Source organism: Amblyomma mixtum, chromosome 10, assembly GCF_055824585.1.
Source record: "Amblyomma mixtum isolate Tamu chromosome 10, ASM5582458v1, whole genome shotgun sequence".
In the NCBI taxonomy this organism is placed as follows: Eukaryota; Metazoa; Arthropoda; class Arachnida; order Ixodida; family Ixodidae; genus Amblyomma; species Amblyomma mixtum.
The window spans coordinates 4,449,122-4,466,073 of NC_143021.1; the positions used below are offsets into that span (position 1 = coordinate 4,449,122).

Genomic DNA, 16,952 nt, shown 5'->3' on the forward strand with positions numbered 1-16,952 from the left:
GCCACAACCGTCCCGCAGCTGCCGCTGGCCCGACGTGGGGTCCGGCTCGCTTGGCGCCCGCTCGCTTCGCTGCTGAAGGAGTCGCGGAAAGCCACCATACTATTATTTTATTGTGAGCTGATGCTGTTGACTGCAAAGCGATGTTTAGAGTAAGCCTTTTATTATAGCTCAGGCGACTTCCGAAGCGCCGGCCGCTGCAGCTTCGATGCCAAAGAGGCAATAGGCCTAGCGACGACCACGGCAGCCAGGCAGCAGCAGAGCTCGTCGCCCGGAGCGCCCGCGAGTGGTGCCGCTGCCGAAAGCTCGCAACATAAGCAGGCGTGCTTTGTCGCTGCTCGAGAAGTATTTCTGATAACAAGGCTATCTTGCCTTGCGATATTTGTACACCATCCCAAGCAGCGCTCAGGCATTGCTGCACGGCGGCGAAGTGCGACACCGGTTGTGAGCTGAGCTTGGGTAGAGCGGCGCAGCGATGCTCACCGCTCCGTGTCTCCCTGCTTGTAGTGGGGCGGCAGTTCGCAAGCGACGATCGGTGCGGCGCGTCGGCCAAGGTTTTAAGGACACGCCGTTCAGAAATCGGGCGCTGAATCCTGACGACGACGACGGCTCGCTCACTTCCATCTTTCGGCAGACAGTGCCGAAGGGCAACATCTTGCCGAACCCTGGCTTTGCAACCAACGACACAGCACGGCCGGTCCATTTTGATTGCGCATGCGACGGTGGTCGCGACAGAAATCAGTAGTGCGGTGACTCCAAATCGCACCTCGATTCTCGATTCGGTTCGACAGCGGCGCCGGCGGAGTGACACAAGCGGCACGAGCAGACGAAAACATTGTAAACCGGATGTGCAGTACTAATTTCTGACTCCCAACACACAATAACCGCGTAAACATGCATATAATCGAGAACTCTCCTTGCTGAAATGCGAAATGGTTCCGTAAAGAGAATGTGAAGTATCTAGAGCTTTTAGTTTGTTAAATATGCGATTTCACGTTGGCACCGCGAACCAATGATAGCCCTGCGCTGGTGACGTAAATAGTACTAAAATGACGTAATGAGTACAGATTCGGGCGGAAGTTCACCGCCGCTGGTCGCCGCAAGGCTAGGGAGCAGCACTTTTTGAAAATGTATTATAAATTATCTACTCGCTTTTTATGTATTGTACGCGGCATGAACGTTCAGAAGCCTACGCTCTACATAATGCAAGTATTTTTTTGCCAACCTCAGACACCCCTTTCAGGGACCCTTTAAATACTTATTTCTACACAACCAGGCGCAAATATCTTTGCTTTTCACTTCTTCAAGAAGAGCAACTCCGCATCTGGCAAAGCGATTGAAGGCGCGCTAACACAATTATCTTGCAGCCCGGCTATCTCTGCAGCCTCCTTGATCTCCCGCACTATCTGGTCCGAGTGCGTGATGATTACCGAACAGCTGGCTAAGTCCGGAGTGCACTGCTCTTCTTTCCCTGCAGTTCGGTCTTTCATGACGCATTTTCGCCCGTACAGTGCCAGATTGCCTGTACCTGTCTCGAATATCCTGTACCGATGTTCTTTCAGCCGCTCATTCAAGCAATGACCCGTCTGGCCGACGTAAACCTTGCCGCATGAAAGGGGAATGAAGTACACCACACCCTCCACACAGTCGACGAAGGGGTTCTGATGTGCCGTGTTAAACCGCCGACGCTCGCCATCTCCCTTGTTAACACTTGCGCACAGAGTGCCTAAATTCATAGGGGCCGAAAAGACGACGTTAACCTTATTATGCCGACCAATCTTCTTGAGGCGGTGTGACACAATGTGTATACGAGGTCTCTTAGAAAAGTATCCGACTTTATTTTTTTTACGAACACCTGACGGATTTGAAACAAGCACGCTTGCACCAGGCTACCTTGAGCCTTCGTTCGCATGCACAAATTTTTTCTCGCCTGCCGATAGCGTCAGTCACTGGCACGCAGCGTTTGAGTGAGGCAGTGCGCAGTGCTCTCGTCGGTTTTTTATTGCAAGGAAAATGGCGGAGCGACAGGAGCAGCGCTACTGCATCAAATTTGACAGAATCTAGGCGACAGCCAAGTGGAAACCATTCGGAATATTCAGACGGCTTTCGGTGACAATGCTATGAGCAGGACACAGATTAAGCAGTGGTACAATTGGTTTAAAGACGGCCGCACATCGGTGCACAGAGAGCCACGCTCCGGTCGGCCATCAACATGCCGAAATGAGCAGGTCATTGCCGAAGTGAACGCTGTGGTGACGCGGGACCATCGTGTGACTATCCGAGAAATTGTGGAAGAGGTGGACATCACCAATTTTTCTGAACATTCCATTATCACCGAAAATTTCGCCATGGAGAAAGATGCAGCGAAATTCGCGTCTAAGCTGCTCACGGTGGAGCAAAAGCAGCTTCGTGTTGAAGTCTCACAGGATATGCTGGATTCCACAAACAGTAACCCCGACTTCATCAACACCATAATCGCTGGTGACGAGCCTTGGGTGTACAGGTACGACCCGGAAACCAAATTCCAGTCGTCACAATGACAGCATTCCACGTCACCAAGACCAAAGAAGGCCCGCCAAGTGCGCAGCAATGTCAGAGTGATGCTGACTGCTTTCTTTGACTCCTTCTGTGTGGCACACCACGCGTACGCACCCCACAAAGTAAACATTGACTAAAAGAATACTACAGGGATGTCCTCCGTCGCCTGCGTGGTGCTGTGCGGCGCAAGAGGCCGAAGTTGAGGTCAACAGGAAATTCATGATATTGTTCAGAGCGCAACAAGAACGGGAAAAACGAAAGACGACAGAGTTGTTGCGCTGTGAACAATATCATGAATACTTACCAACTCGCCCAGATTTCTGCTTTGATCAACAGGAAATTGGCGCATCCATCACGACAATGCTCCTGCACATTCATCGCACTAAATTCACACTTTTTTCGCGACAAACCAGACTGCTGTAGTTCAACAGACTACTTACTCTCCTGATATGGCCTCCTGTGACTTCTGGCTGCTTCCCAAAATCAAGAGGGCATTGGAAGGAGCGCGATTTCAGACAAGAGAGGACATTATGGCTGCAACGACAGCTGAGCTAAACTCCATTCCGAAAAGGGCCTTTTCAGAATACTTCCAACAATGGCAGCACCACTGGAAAAACTATGTGGAGTCCCAAGGAGCCTACTTTGAAGACGACTAGGTTTCCAAAGCTCCAGTTATGCCAGTTTTTTTTCTTCGGCAAAAGGTCGGACACTTTTCTAACAGACCTCGTATACGGCACAACGACCACTCTTCGTTTCTGCGGCGGTTCTTCGATCCCGTTGCTGGCTCGTGGTTCTTGTTTTACTTCCTTCAGAAGGCATTGACTAACATAAGTAACAATGCCCGGAGGGTACCCAGCGTCAAGAAGACGAGCAACCTGAGCGTAGAAACTTTCTTGCATGAAATGAGCGCAAGATTTTTCGATAGCGTTCTTCAGGCACAGGCCGGCGATCTCTCTCTTACTCACCTTGGAGTGCGCCGAACGGAACGGTAGAAGCTTCCTGCAGCTCCGAGGCTCACATTTCCAGCAAGTATGACCTACTGAAAACCTGAGCCTTAAATCTAAAAACTGGAACGAACCTTCTTACGGGACCCCGTGTGTCACTTGCAGTGGCTTTAGGCATTGCTTAAAGATCTCAATAACATCCGAGATCGCGGTCGGTCTCAGCTTCAATATCCGTATTACGGTCGAGGAGGGCTAGGCAGTCGTCTACAAAACGAAATAAGCCCCTATAATCGTTAAAGTGCAATGAATGCACTAACGCGAAGAATACCAATAATCAAAACTGACACCTTTTGGCAAATTAGCCAAGAAAGCTACGAGCCCTATCACCTTATTTTGTATCAGCTGACCCTAACATACACTGCTGTGCCAGAACATTATACCAGCTGGCTACCTACTCAAGGCAAAAAGAGCGCAACATGCGCACCGCCACTCATATCTGTGTCCCGCCAACACTGAAGACCCTGAAGACACGCCCAGACCAATCATGGCGGATAGGAACTGAAGCTGCAGTCGCAGACCCAGAGGGTGGGGTTAGCTTAAAGATTTAAGCTTTCGCTGTAGTTCGTTGAGGTCATTTAAAACTCCTATCTGCTCACTTCAGGCTACAGATGTTTTCTTGCGGTTGAGAAGGCGTCACTGTCAAGCAGAGTGCAGGTGTTTATGTCGTAATCAGTGCTTACCTTCAGGAATGGAATGTTCCAGGAGTATTGGATTTCCCGACCACGCCACTACGTTGCCTGCCGCGTTGAAGGACACATTTAGGAACCCGAGGTACTTCCCGTAGCAGTGAGCCTGAACAACGAGTCCCGTGGTGCCATCCGCCCTGGTCACAACAGTTGGGTACGGTCCCTTCGGCTTATCCTCCTTGGGGTGGTCGTCGCCTGTCAGGAAGAGAAATGTATGCTGTGCTGTCTTGGGTTCAATGGCACCTAGGCATGTAAGGCCATCGTCCGCCAAGCACAAGGTGTAGAAAAGTTTTCTGCAGAATATTATAAAATGTGAAATGTGATCGATGGTGTACAGGGCCTAAAACGTTTGTTATATTATCCAGTGTTTCCAAACGAAAAACATTTCAAAAGTGGCCCCTAGTAAAAGCTTTTAAGAAAGTCGGGTAACTCCTGCAAACATCCTTGGCTGCGCAAGGATGTCGGGACTTCAAACCAATCCAATAAAGACCGCAGCCATTTTCTCAGGAACGAGAGAGTCGCTGAGGTGTGGTTAGTAAAGTCTGCTTGTTATAATGAATATCTCTTAATAAATCTACAATTTGTTTCAAACAGCTGCTCCCTTTAAAAACTTAAGCTCTGAAATGTCAATAACTGCATCTTCATCAATGAGCAAAGTTGGTTGGAATTGCATGCGTTCATTACAACAACAAAACTGCAGTATTCTTCTTGCTCACTGTTTCGACTTTTCGGCATGAAAGAAATCATTGTTTACTGTTAGCTCATCTTCGTATAACCAAATTGTTGTTCGTCTTGTTTTGTTAGTAGGAAATTATGTGTGAGGAGTGTGTCCTATACAAACACGGCATATAACCACTTCCTTGAAACGTTCCTGGTGGGTGCACGACTTCCATTTACCTAAAACTGGTTTTACAAAGTCGTTTGTTATTTAGTTCGTTGTGCCACGCAGACTGGCATTTTTGTCTCAAGTTACGATGAACTAAGTTACTGCCAAGTTTTAATGGTATATTTACTTTCTTTACTTGCTTTCCATGAGCTTGAGCAGCGCAGACGCCCCGTTGCCTTTAATTTCAACATGGCTCGACATCCAGCATAGTTTTGTTTCTTTCCTGAGCTGCGGCTATTATCGGCAGTTGTACCGATAAGCAGCGAGAAGAACCTCATCAAGCTCTTATCGCAGGAAAGCAGTCGTGCTGACTCAGCAGCAGGCGATAATCATAGCTCACCTGGCAACTAAAATTGCACCAAACAGGCAGTGGATCTCCTCTTTGAGCAGTGCTAGGTAATGTCTCCAGTACACCGAGCTTTTTGCCCCTCTCTTTTAAAAGCAAGAGCAACGGCTTGGTAGTTCGCAATTTGCTGCTAAACCGTGGTCTAGATGGACACTTTGAAACTATTTGGTGAGATAAGTGTCGATGGTCTCATTGATACCAACACTATACATCCGTAATCCAGGGTAGAGTGTACTACAGAGTGGTAGATTTGTAAAAAACATGTCTTATCGACCCCGCAGTGTTTTCGCAAGGAATCGGTAGGCTTTACTTTTCAACGCGTTCCTATGACGCAGGAAAGCGTGTTTTCTGTCAGATGTCACGCTCACAAATTTACGTTGACTTTTTACGGGTAATTCGTTTTCCTTCAGGCGTAGAGTGCGTTGTAGTACAGAATGGCGCAAAAGACACACACACAGGAAAAAAGGGGATGACACAAAGAGCGCCTCCTGTGTGTGTGTCTTTTGCGCCATTCTGTACTACAATCATGAACCAACTAGCCCCAAAGCAAGTTCTTCTGAGTGCGTTCTGCCTGCAAGACTCTTTTAATTATGAAAAGAAGGGCCACTGTTTTCTGTGGAGAAAACTGGAAACCAGTTTTGTCTTTGTATGTTGCCAGTTTATGTATTGTTCATTGTATTTGTCTTTCACACGTTGATGTGGAGGAGGATGTGCAAGCGATGTGGAGGTCGTCTACACAGACTGAATACATAATGGAACTTGGATTATTTTGCTAAGAGACTTGTCCATAAAATAAACCCTTGAAGGCTCCATATTCCTGAATGAAATTCATCGAAGGGCTTGAACCTAGGCGCACATGGAATTAACGGTCACAAAAGCAGCCTTTTAGGCTGTTAAACAGTCTGCTGCAGATGCCAGGCCTAGCGAAGTCCTAAGTTGACGGTAAAGGACTGCCTTGGCTTACGTCCATGGCATCCTCAGATACACTGGACACCCGCGTAGTACACAAGGTTGTTTTCGCACTGGGCCCCTGCACGTGGGGAGGGACCTTGTGGCCTGCTGACCTGGTGGTCCGCGTGCCTGTGTTGCTGCCGGTAGCACAGTGCTCGCTGCTCCCACTAGGGGAACAGGTATACACTGCTCCAGGCTCATTGCGTGCGAGCTGTGCAGGCGCCGAAGACCGCTGTAATGTTGTGCCCTACTGCACCACGGCGGAGTAGCTTTGATTTTGCAACGAGAGTCGTTTCGGCGCTTGCCTGGATGATATACTGTGTGTGACCTTAAGTGTAATAGTTTCTTTTCATTTCTTCCAGGCCGGGCATGACCGTGAGTAAGCCGGATAGCTGCCCTCACAGTTACGCAAAGGTGGGGTTCAACTTCGCACTTTTCTGCGGGATAGTCATGAAAAGCAAATTTGGCGCAGGTTTATTCACCCTTGCAGCTCTGTGAACCATATCCGTGCATCTGGCAATGGTAGCATCAACATGAATTGGGTCTGTTCTTAGCTTCAGCTTTCTGTAACCTACCTTTACAGAGCTGGGAAGTATACTAGAGGCAAAGGAGAGAACAATGTGCTGCGTTGGTGTTTCCGTGTTGTCAAGTCTTATTTTTATCCAGCAGATATTGTTAAAATTGTGGTCTTTCAGTACTTCCAGTAGTGTCTTGCTTAGGTATTTTAGGTCATCCCCAGAAATTGCTCCACGAACAGTGCTGAGTGATTGGTGTGGGCTAATTGTCAATGGTATCTCTCCAAAATCTGTCACTCCTGAAAAGTTCTCATGTTCATGGTTGTAAAGGATTTCCAACAGGAGGCCGCCATTTCCTTTTTTTTTTCTATTTTGTACCCGTATCAGGTGCTTTCGGTTAGGGTTCTTGTTACAGGGAAGGGTGACACCAGTCGTGCAGTTATGTCAGCGTGCTCCCTGTGGCCAACGTGGAAACTTGGAAAGTTTGCATTTTTTGTAGAAATTTGTGGTTACTTTGGTCGAGGCGAGGCGAGGAGACAGGAACTTGCGAGCAAGTCCTGCCCTCGCCAGCTGTACACTACGGCTATAACCATATACGGGGTAACTGAGAGTGGCTACTCCACACATCGTTAACCCTAGCCGCCCATGAAAGGGGCAAAGACCGAGAAAGGAGGAGGAGACAGGACAGTAGTGAGGAAGAAGATAGGAAAGTGAAAGATGGAGGGGAGCACAAGAAAAAGCCACTGCCGATTTCCTCGGTCGGGTAGGCCGGAGGTGGCGTCTACAGGAAGCTGCGGCCAGAGTGGTGTGCGGTCTCTGCCGAGGAGCCTTAAAGGGTCAAATGCTCGGCATCTTCCGGACACGGCTGAGCTACGCACAGCTAAGCATGGGTATTCTGGTCAGTGGCGGCGCATCGTCATCCCCATGCGGGGATGTGCTTGCGGATGCTCAGGAACCTGTGGTGTCGGAACTCACCAACATCTGCACGTTTTGGACGCCCCTACGGGGCAAACGAGAAATAATGAGCTGTTTATAAAGTACGTGCTGAACTTCTCACCCCTAGTTTAACCTCCTCTTAACACGCCGACAAGACTCCAGAATGCCCATCTGTGCTGTAATAATCAGTGGCGAAGCACATACTTCATAGAAATAGCCGCCAATTATCTCAGGCGGTGGCAGCGCTTGTAATAGTGAGGATGAGAGCCGGACGCGGCTGAAAATTTGAGAACCTTACCCGTGTACAGGAAGCTGTGCGAATGTCCTCCGACGACCACATCCACGGCTGGCACTTTAGCGGCGATCTCTATGTCCCGTTCGTATCCCACGTGCGTCAGTGCAATGATGATTGTGACGCCTTGCTTCTGTAACACCTCCGCTTCCATCTCAATGGCAGCGATGTCATCAGAGAAAGTCACGTTACCTGCACGAAAGTAGAAGGTTAGCGCACACGCCATTGTTAGAACTGCAGGCACAGAGGCCAACATTAATACATATCATGCTCTAAGCCTCTTCTGTTTTCATGCCGCGATTCGCGACATGTGTCGCGGTGTTGACCGCAGTTAACCATTAAACTACCACTTAACTGCCATATTTCTTCCACACGGCGAGCCTTTTCCATCGACACAACGTCATACCAATGAAGTCCATGTATAACTATAGGCTGTGCTATAAATATAAACTCGCCATAATGAAAAATGATGACTCCTTACTTACACTGGCTGGGCTAGAGCAAAGCAGAACTGTGTATGATACCCGAGCAGCAGAACCTTGGAATGTTAAGAAATGCCGCACAAACTATGGCAAGCAAATGTTGCAGCATACCTTACCGACACTTCTGAACCAGTTGTACTGCCACAAGAATCTTGACCTATCCAATATTTCTCTGAAAGAATTGCCCCAAATGTTCATGTAGTTTTTTTTCTTCCTATTACCACTTTGAGTGCACCTGTCAATTTTGCTGTCATTTATTTTCTCCTCCCTGTGTTTGCCTTTATAGGCTCTTTGATCTAATGTAGTTCTTCTTTCTTTTATAAGCACAATGTACTACGTATTGAACGTACATGTCTCATTCTCTGTACCGAACATACTTTACTTACATTTTGTTTGATGTCGTACTCCGCCACCGTCAATGCTGCACTGTAAGAGGAAGCCAGGACCTCTCAAGCTGTCTATACAGCTTTTTCCCTGGCTGTCCTCGCAACACCCAGTTGCGGAAATAAACCTTCAACCTTCAACCTTCAACTTTGACGATAGCAACGCGTATGACGCGGACAGCTTCGGAGCTTGAGGAAAAACACAGCGCACTCCTAAGACACGGACAAAGAAAGGCAAGACGATACAGCGCTGTATCGTCTTGCCTTTCTTTGTCCGTGTCTTAGGAGTGCGCTGTGTTTTTCCTCAAGATGAACTACCAACTAGCCCGCTCTTCCACCCTTGCAAGCTTCGGAGCACTGGTGAGCCACGGCTCCTATAGCGATCCTTTTCATGGAATTCATGTGCCGCCGTCGTATCATCGGCGTTGCGCGAGAAATCCGCAAACAAGCAGCAGCAGCGCCATGGTTCATTGCTCTTTTTTGTTCAGTCGAACCTCACTATTAAAAAAACGGTTTATAACGAAATAATGAATATAACGAAGGCATGATGAGATCACTTGGAAGCTGCTCGGTCAACACGGGTATTACGAAGTTACGGTAATAAAGAAGTAATCGGCGGTTCCCTTCAATTTCGTTACAATGAGGTTGAACTGTATTTAATCGTACCATTTAATCCCGCGCCCCTACACGGAACTGTTGACAAATGCTTGATGAAAAAACAGCAGAAACTGAAATAAGAAAAGTGTTCAGCAGCCTTCGAAAGAACGAAGTAATTACGCTATAAAACGATCTATTAGGAGCTCTGAGCGAATGCATCTTTATGATAACTTTTTCTAATCAGGAATCGGGGAGAGTTTTGTTACTCCGTAAAACCGAAGAAGTTGTTTCAGTGCATGATTTGTATTCATATCTTTATTTCTTGAGATCCTGAATAATTGGACCACGACATTCATTCAAAACGAATTTTACCGAGCCCACGTCACGGTTACACGACAGTGTGGTGAAGAAAAAAGTAAGAAATGCGCCGCGGGCCTCACAGTCCTTACAACAATGTATACCACATATGCCACATATATCTTGATTCTTTGCGGATTCGGAGAGCTGATTCGCATCGCCGATTGGAATATGCCATAATGTAAGTATTGGCCGCGGATGTCGACCTCGAGAGGGAAATAGCAAGTAGAGTAACAGCACCAACTCTCCGGTCACGAATCGTAGCTTGCCAGTGCTCCGCAGGAGGAAAGAACGCAATAGTGTCTTTCCCTCCACTAACCCCAGTATAGGAACCTAAAGACTAACAAAGGGATCTTGAAATAAAGTTAAAAGAGCAGAGCGAAGTAAGGACACAAAAATGCTAGCTCTAATGTGAGATGCAGAGTGGGCTAGAGGTCCAGGGTGCGACGGAATCCCGTATGGCGAGGAAAATTCACACTGATTTGTCAAAGGAAACATATGCTCGCCAATAAAGAAAATAAAAGGAATTGACGTTTCGGCGCCCGTACGGGTGCCTTGATCCCAAAGGAGCAAAGGACGGGAAAGGGAGCTAATACATGGACGATTTTTCGAAGGGTGCTCAGGTATATCGCTTGGAGATTGCCACGGGTCCGGTTAATCGTGTGGGGCGTGGATTGAATGTACAATGGTTCTATGAGAAGGCGTTTTGGTAATGATTTTTCCTTTGCAATTACACGTGCTGCGTCCCAGTCGATGGCATGGCCAGTTTCCTGATGATGTTGCACATAGGCAGGGAACATAACTTCAAGGCAATGTAGCCAGTGGTGCCTCATGGTACGGATCCCAGGAAGTGTATTACAGAGATAGAATTTCAACACTGCACTTCAAAATCAGTCTGGGCAGAGACATACGAATGGACAGTGACAGACGACCAACAGCCCCGATAGATCAGGAGCGAATAAGGGTAGCTGAATAATGCAAGCCCACCTGCAGCAAGAAGGAAAGGGGTTCAGTTATCTAAAAAAAATCAAAGGCAACGCAACAAGCTCCGTGGCAGATTTTGCGAAGGAATTAGGCGAGGATCCCCTGAATCGTATTAAAGGAGTAGCTGCCTGTGTAGAAGTTGCCGTATATATGTACGGTACCCCGCTTTAACCAGAGAGACCACCGCCACCGAGAACGGAGCCTTATAAGATGGAAGAGACCAAAACCCAGAATACAGCAGTTGCCGTCACCGGCGCATTTCGCAACTATACGCGTCGACGCCGAATTTTTGGCGTGAATCCCAGACTCCGCCAGTCGGCTGAAAAGGGCGGCAATCCATCCCCTTGTGTAAGGGTGCCCCGAGTAGGCGCAGCGGGCGGAAACATGCTTGAACCGAATTCTCTTGGCGATAAATGCGCCAACTAAAACTCTAGTTTGGGTGAGTTGGTTCATGTTGAAAGAAAAAAAAAACTGGTAATTGCGCCATTACCCGGTAATTGGCAACTGCGCCATTACCAGTTTTTTCTTTCGATAAATGCGCCTTTTTTAACTGGACGAACGTCAACCAACAACGAAAGCGCCAAGGTATCAACTGCTACTTAAGGGCGCTGTCCTTTCGGGCAGCAAATCATGGCAATTAAGTGGCAAAGACAACTTCGAGCCTATCGAAAACACTTGAGATTAAGCTGCGGACAACGCAGTGAGCTATGGAAAGAGAAATGATAGGCGGAAAAACTAACACACAGAGAGCAGAATGGGTGAAGGATGAAGTGCGAGTTGATGACATCTTAATAGGAATCACTGAAAAGAGATGTGCTCTTAATGTGAAGGCCGAATAAACGATGGTCGTTAAGAGTAACGCAGTGGTTTCCAAGAGAAGATGAACATAGCAAAGGGCGGCACAAAATTAGGTGCGCCGACAAGATTAGGAAGACAGCGATGACAATGTTATTCCAGCTGGCTGTCAGAAAACTCGGCGCACATTTGGTAAGATGGCGCGCTGCGGAAAGAATCTCACCCGCACGCACTGTGGACGGTTCCAGAACAGGGGAGAAAATTTTCCTCATTAGGCTGCTTTAGCTTACCGGTTTCACGGTACGCTCTGTTTACGTTGACACGATCAGCATACGCGGAACGGAGGTGATGGTGGTGGTGAAAGCATTTATTAGGAAAGACCAGGACGTATGTTTGATCAGCCCGTAAAAGACCGATCTTTACACGCACTCGGTGGAGGTCCCTAGGTTGGGACCCCAGTGGCGGTGGCCGCCGCCCGGGCGCGCCCGACTAAGGCTTGTTGGGCCTGTAAGTCGTGGCAGCCGAGTAGGGCCGCCTCCCAGTCATCCCGGGTTGAGTTGGGATGGGGGGAATAGCCGGGTTGGAGGGGCAGGCCCACACCATGTGATAGGTGTCCGAAGGCACCGCTATAAAGTGCGGGCAGCTGCCGTTAAAGGAGGGGTCAAAATGTTGTAGTGACGCCGGGCGCAGCAATGTATTGGTGAGAAGGCAGGAAAGGAGCCGCTCATAGCTTTCTTGAGGCCTTTACATGGGCGAGGGTACAGAGGATGACTATCTTGATAGCAGGTTGTGACATCTTTGAAGGTATAGACGATTAAAATCGGGTTCCTTATCGGATGGGGAGAAGAAAACAGCCCGGTGAGAGAGAGCACGGGCTGTTCCGTCTGCTGCCTCGTTTCCTGGCCACCCCTGATGAGAAGTGGCCCATATAAGGTGACGGCGCGCGGGGTCCGTATCACGTATGCAATTTTGGTAAATTCGTTGTAGGCTACCGCGACCGTTTACCATCCTCCGTGGTGAGGGCCGGAGGCGTCCACGTAGTATACACCTGTTTTTTTGGAACGGAGGCGCAGCGAGCATGTTTTAGCTAACAGTTCAGCTTGTACGGCTAAACGCAATGGTTTCGACATGTGGCGCTATTTGGTGGAGACAAGCAGAACAGCTTTGAGAAACAATTTGTGTTTCTAGTTTATATCCATTTCTTGTTCCTTCACTGGTATTTTATTTGTGTTAAGCGGACATGCCTGGGAAGGACACCTGATCGGGCAGCTGAATTAAAGAAAACGCGACTTGCATTGTTAGTTTAGTCCATCCAGACCTATGCCACACTGTGTTGTTCGCGCCAGTGACCGCGATCAGCCGCTATTTCAGTCGTTATCCTGCTTCCCACGCAGCCAACAACAGGAGTTCAGACTCCGGCAATGAACGTTCTCTTTGTTGCTGCTAAACCGGAGGTGCAATAGCGATCTCTCCATTTGGAAACGCTTGGAGCGGGTCGAGGTGAACGCCCTCTGCAGAGGAGTGCACGAAATCTTACTCATTAGCAAAATAAATGGAGACAGGTGCGAAGGCAGCAACTTTCTTTCTGGAATTTCCTTTGCAGCCTACCGAAGGTATACCCGGTAAGGCGGTCCACGTGGTTCTTCGCAGCGCGCAATATTGAATCGCACTTGACTGCGACCGCGGCTTTTTCAGCCTGCCGCGCCCATATGTGCGAATAGATGCTCGAAGGTAATCACCGTAACTGCGTCTCACTGCAAACAGGGATCCTTGGCCATTTTGCAGCGCTTTCGATTATTGCAGTCGGGAAAACGCGCCCTTGAGACAATGAAATATGCAGGCGCTCTTAGACGCGACCGTTGAGCCGGATCCAGCCATCTGGAACTAACGGGAAAACCCGAGACGTTTCCGTACGACACAACGCACCGCTAAGCCGGCGCGCCAGCGGAACAGAGGCGGCGCTCACCCGCTAGTGGGCGAACGCACTGCGCACGCGCACTTCAGCGCCCAGCTCCGCTCGGTTGTGGACCGGACCGTAGAACCGGTCAGACAGTTTCAGCTGACAGTTTTGGAAAGTGAACCTCATTAGTTCGGAAGAAAGTAGTGAAGCGCAAGCGCGTTAACGTGTTGGAGGCAGGAGAATTCAGGATTTCGCTGCAGAACAGATATTTTATTTATATACGGCTTTAACTGAGGCACACAATCTTAATGTTGAAACTAATGATTCTGTTTTTAATTTATTTTACCCGCAAGGCCTGGGGCAGTACAGAAGTGAGTGGATGATTGGAATAAATACAATACAAATAACAGCACCAAGCAGACAAGTCAATCATTTACATGTACTAGTCTGGCTAATGTGCTTCTAAATCGAGGAATGTCTGCAATGCCTTCAATCAACCCGTGAAGGTGGTTCCAGTCTCTGGATGTTCGAGGAACGAAGGAGCCGCTGCAGGTTTTTGTCCTGACCGGTTCAATTCCAACCTTGTGTGCGTGGTCCAGAGCTGATGAGATGTACGAACGCGAAGGGATGGGTGCGCTACAAATCTTAGGACAAATATGGAATATTTTATGAAAGAAGGAAACGCGAGAAAATTTCCGACGAGAAGCTAATGAAGGTAGTCTGAACACGCGTTTCATTGATGATCACTAGCAGTACGATTGTAGTTATGCACAATGAAACGAACGGAGTTATCCTGGACAAGCTCCAGGGCATGGGTTAGGTTTCATTTCATTTCATTTCATTTATTTACCTTAAAGGCCCCTTTCGGGGTATTACATAAGGGGTGGGTTAATCAAAAATTGGTACATTTTTCACGATGACATATGAAGTTCAATGTTGGCGTTGAAGAGTGACGGGCAGGTGATAGCAGCAGCGGAGTGGGAGAGGCCGTTCCAGTCTGACGCGGCTCGTGGAAAGAAGGAGGTGGAAAAGGTTACGGTACGGGCACGTGGACGAGTAACTTGAAGGGGGTGACCAGTGCGATGTGATATGCGCGGCGGAGGTGCGCAAATGTATGGTTCATGGCCGAGTGAGCTGTAATAAAATTTATGAAAAAGAGATAGGGTTGCGACGCGACGACGGCAAGAAAGACTTCGTAAGTTGGACAGTGATTTCAGGGATGACACACTGACTTCGTATGAATATTGGGAGTGAATGAAACGGGCGGCGCGATTTTGCACGGCTTCAAGTGCATCGATTAGATATGCTTGATGGGGGCTCCAAATGGGGGATGCGTATTCTAGTTTTGGTCTTACCAATGATGTGTAAGCGAGTAATTTTACCTCTTTTGTTGCGTGACGTAAATGGCGCTTCAGATATCCAAGGGTTCTGTTTGCAGATGAAATAACAGCAAAACTGCGGTCCTAAATAGATGCAGAATGTTCTAGTTTGCTACAGATGAATGTCTTGTAGAGGAGGACTTTTAAGTGAGCTGGAAGCAGAAAAAAAATTACGCCGAAGGCAACCAAGCACGCGATTATAATTGTTTATTATTGTGTTAACGTGAAGGGACCAAGTAAGATCAGAAGAGAATTCGATGCCGAGATAACGATAGGAAGTGACAGATTTGAGGGCACTGTTATTTAGGTAAGAACGTACGTTGTTGGGCTAGCCGGTCAATCATAGTAAATAAAAAGGGGGTACTGCGCACAAAAAGACACGGACAAGAAGGTAACACAACAAGCCCAGACTCGCGACTAACTTTATTTGAAAAATGGCACTCTTTTTTATAGCTTCAAACATACGGAAACCAAAAACCTGTCTTCATGTGTGTGATGCGACAAATAGAAGCTATAAAAGGAGTGTCGTTTTTCAAATAAAGTTAGTCGCGAGTCTGCGCTTGTCGTGTGTCGGAATTAAGTGTGAGCCATCACCTCCAAGGAAGGTACGTATAATTTTCCATTCAGCAGGACATTCTGGTTTGGTTTGGTTTATACGGATTTAACGTCCCAAAGCAACTGAGGCTATGAGAGACGCCGTAGTGAAGGGCTCCGGAAATTTCGACCACCTGGGGCTCTTTAACGTGCACTGACACCGCACAGTACACGGGCCTCTATAATTTCGCCTTCATCGAAATTCGGCCGCCGCGGCCGGGATCGAAACCGCGTCTTTCGGGTCAGCAGCCGAGCGCCGTAACCACTGAGCCACCGCGGCAGGAGCAGGACATTCTCCGTTAATATATGCAAAGAGTACTTCGTAATATGCACTTTTGGCCTGCTTCATCTCCGCGTTTGCTCGATTCCATGTTTTTTTTTTAAATTTATCTTAGCGCAGCTTCCCACTGTGATCAGAGAAAAAAATGGTAAAGATGGTTTCACTTTGTCACCAATTTTAAATGCTGCTGGTTTTCCATGGTTTTCTGTTTTCCTTGACAGCTTGAGTGGTACAACAAAAATTTTTTCGATATTTATTCACAAATATTTAAATGAATTCGCCGTGTGAATCATTCGCATTTGTTTTGCTCAGGATCGTATACCAATCACAAGTCATCATGTCTCATTCGAACTATTTCAAGTTATCCTGAGTGATAGACTGATGTATAATGCTATCCTTGCTGTATCTCTGTGTTATTGCTGGTGTTATTCCCATATATTATGCTCTATTTTCTGTCCCATACACTTCTGCACTCTAGTATGGGCAACAACAGCTGGAAAAAGTATGAGCACACTTGTCGTATTCCAAAGAAAAATTACCCGACTCATTGTAAACTTTGAAGTTACGTCGAGTATTATTCCCAGAATAGTACCTCTCAGTACTATCCGTGTTGACATTATCTATGAATTTCGTTCGTTGCAAATAATGTACCTTTCTTCCCCAGGTATAAGTAATTTCTTAACACAACTTGCGGCTTTTGAACATCGTGCTACTATTGTCAACACTCAATGCACTGGCATTTGGTCTGTACCACAGGTTACAACCATTTACAAGCAACAATCCTTGGCTGATAATCTTAAATTTTTCTTAACAACCATTAAGACATTACTGGATTTGCTCCAAAAACGGCTAAGAACTACATGTAAATTTATTTCTGTACCCTTCCATTTCTCATTACTTCAGTTATTATCGAAGCTTTTACGAACTGTTTGCATATTGCTCAACTGTATCTAGTGTATTTGTTATCATGAGTTGGTTTCCTGAGCTTTTGCCAAGCTCTTTGTACCACTTTAATCGTAGGAAACAGTCCATGTACCGATCGGATTTATT

The 16,952-nt window shown here is 47.4% G+C and overlaps 1 protein-coding gene across 2 annotated transcripts in view; it reads right to left on the reverse strand.

The window, feature by feature from the left end:
* The window catches only part of LOC149325017 (protein 5NUC-like), a 219,060-nt gene that overhangs the window by 43,152 nt on the left and 158,956 nt on the right, over window positions 1–16,952 (reverse strand). For both annotated transcript variants that reach the window (XM_089563149.1, XM_089563148.1), the window contains exons 4-5: window positions 8,158–8,343; window positions 4,220–4,420 (exon numbers count right to left, since the gene is read on the reverse strand). In XM_089563149.1, the coding sequence (XP_089419275.1) occupies window positions 4,220–4,420; window positions 8,158–8,343 (387 nt within the window). The remainder of the gene's footprint in view (window positions 1–4,219; window positions 4,421–8,157; window positions 8,344–16,952) is intronic.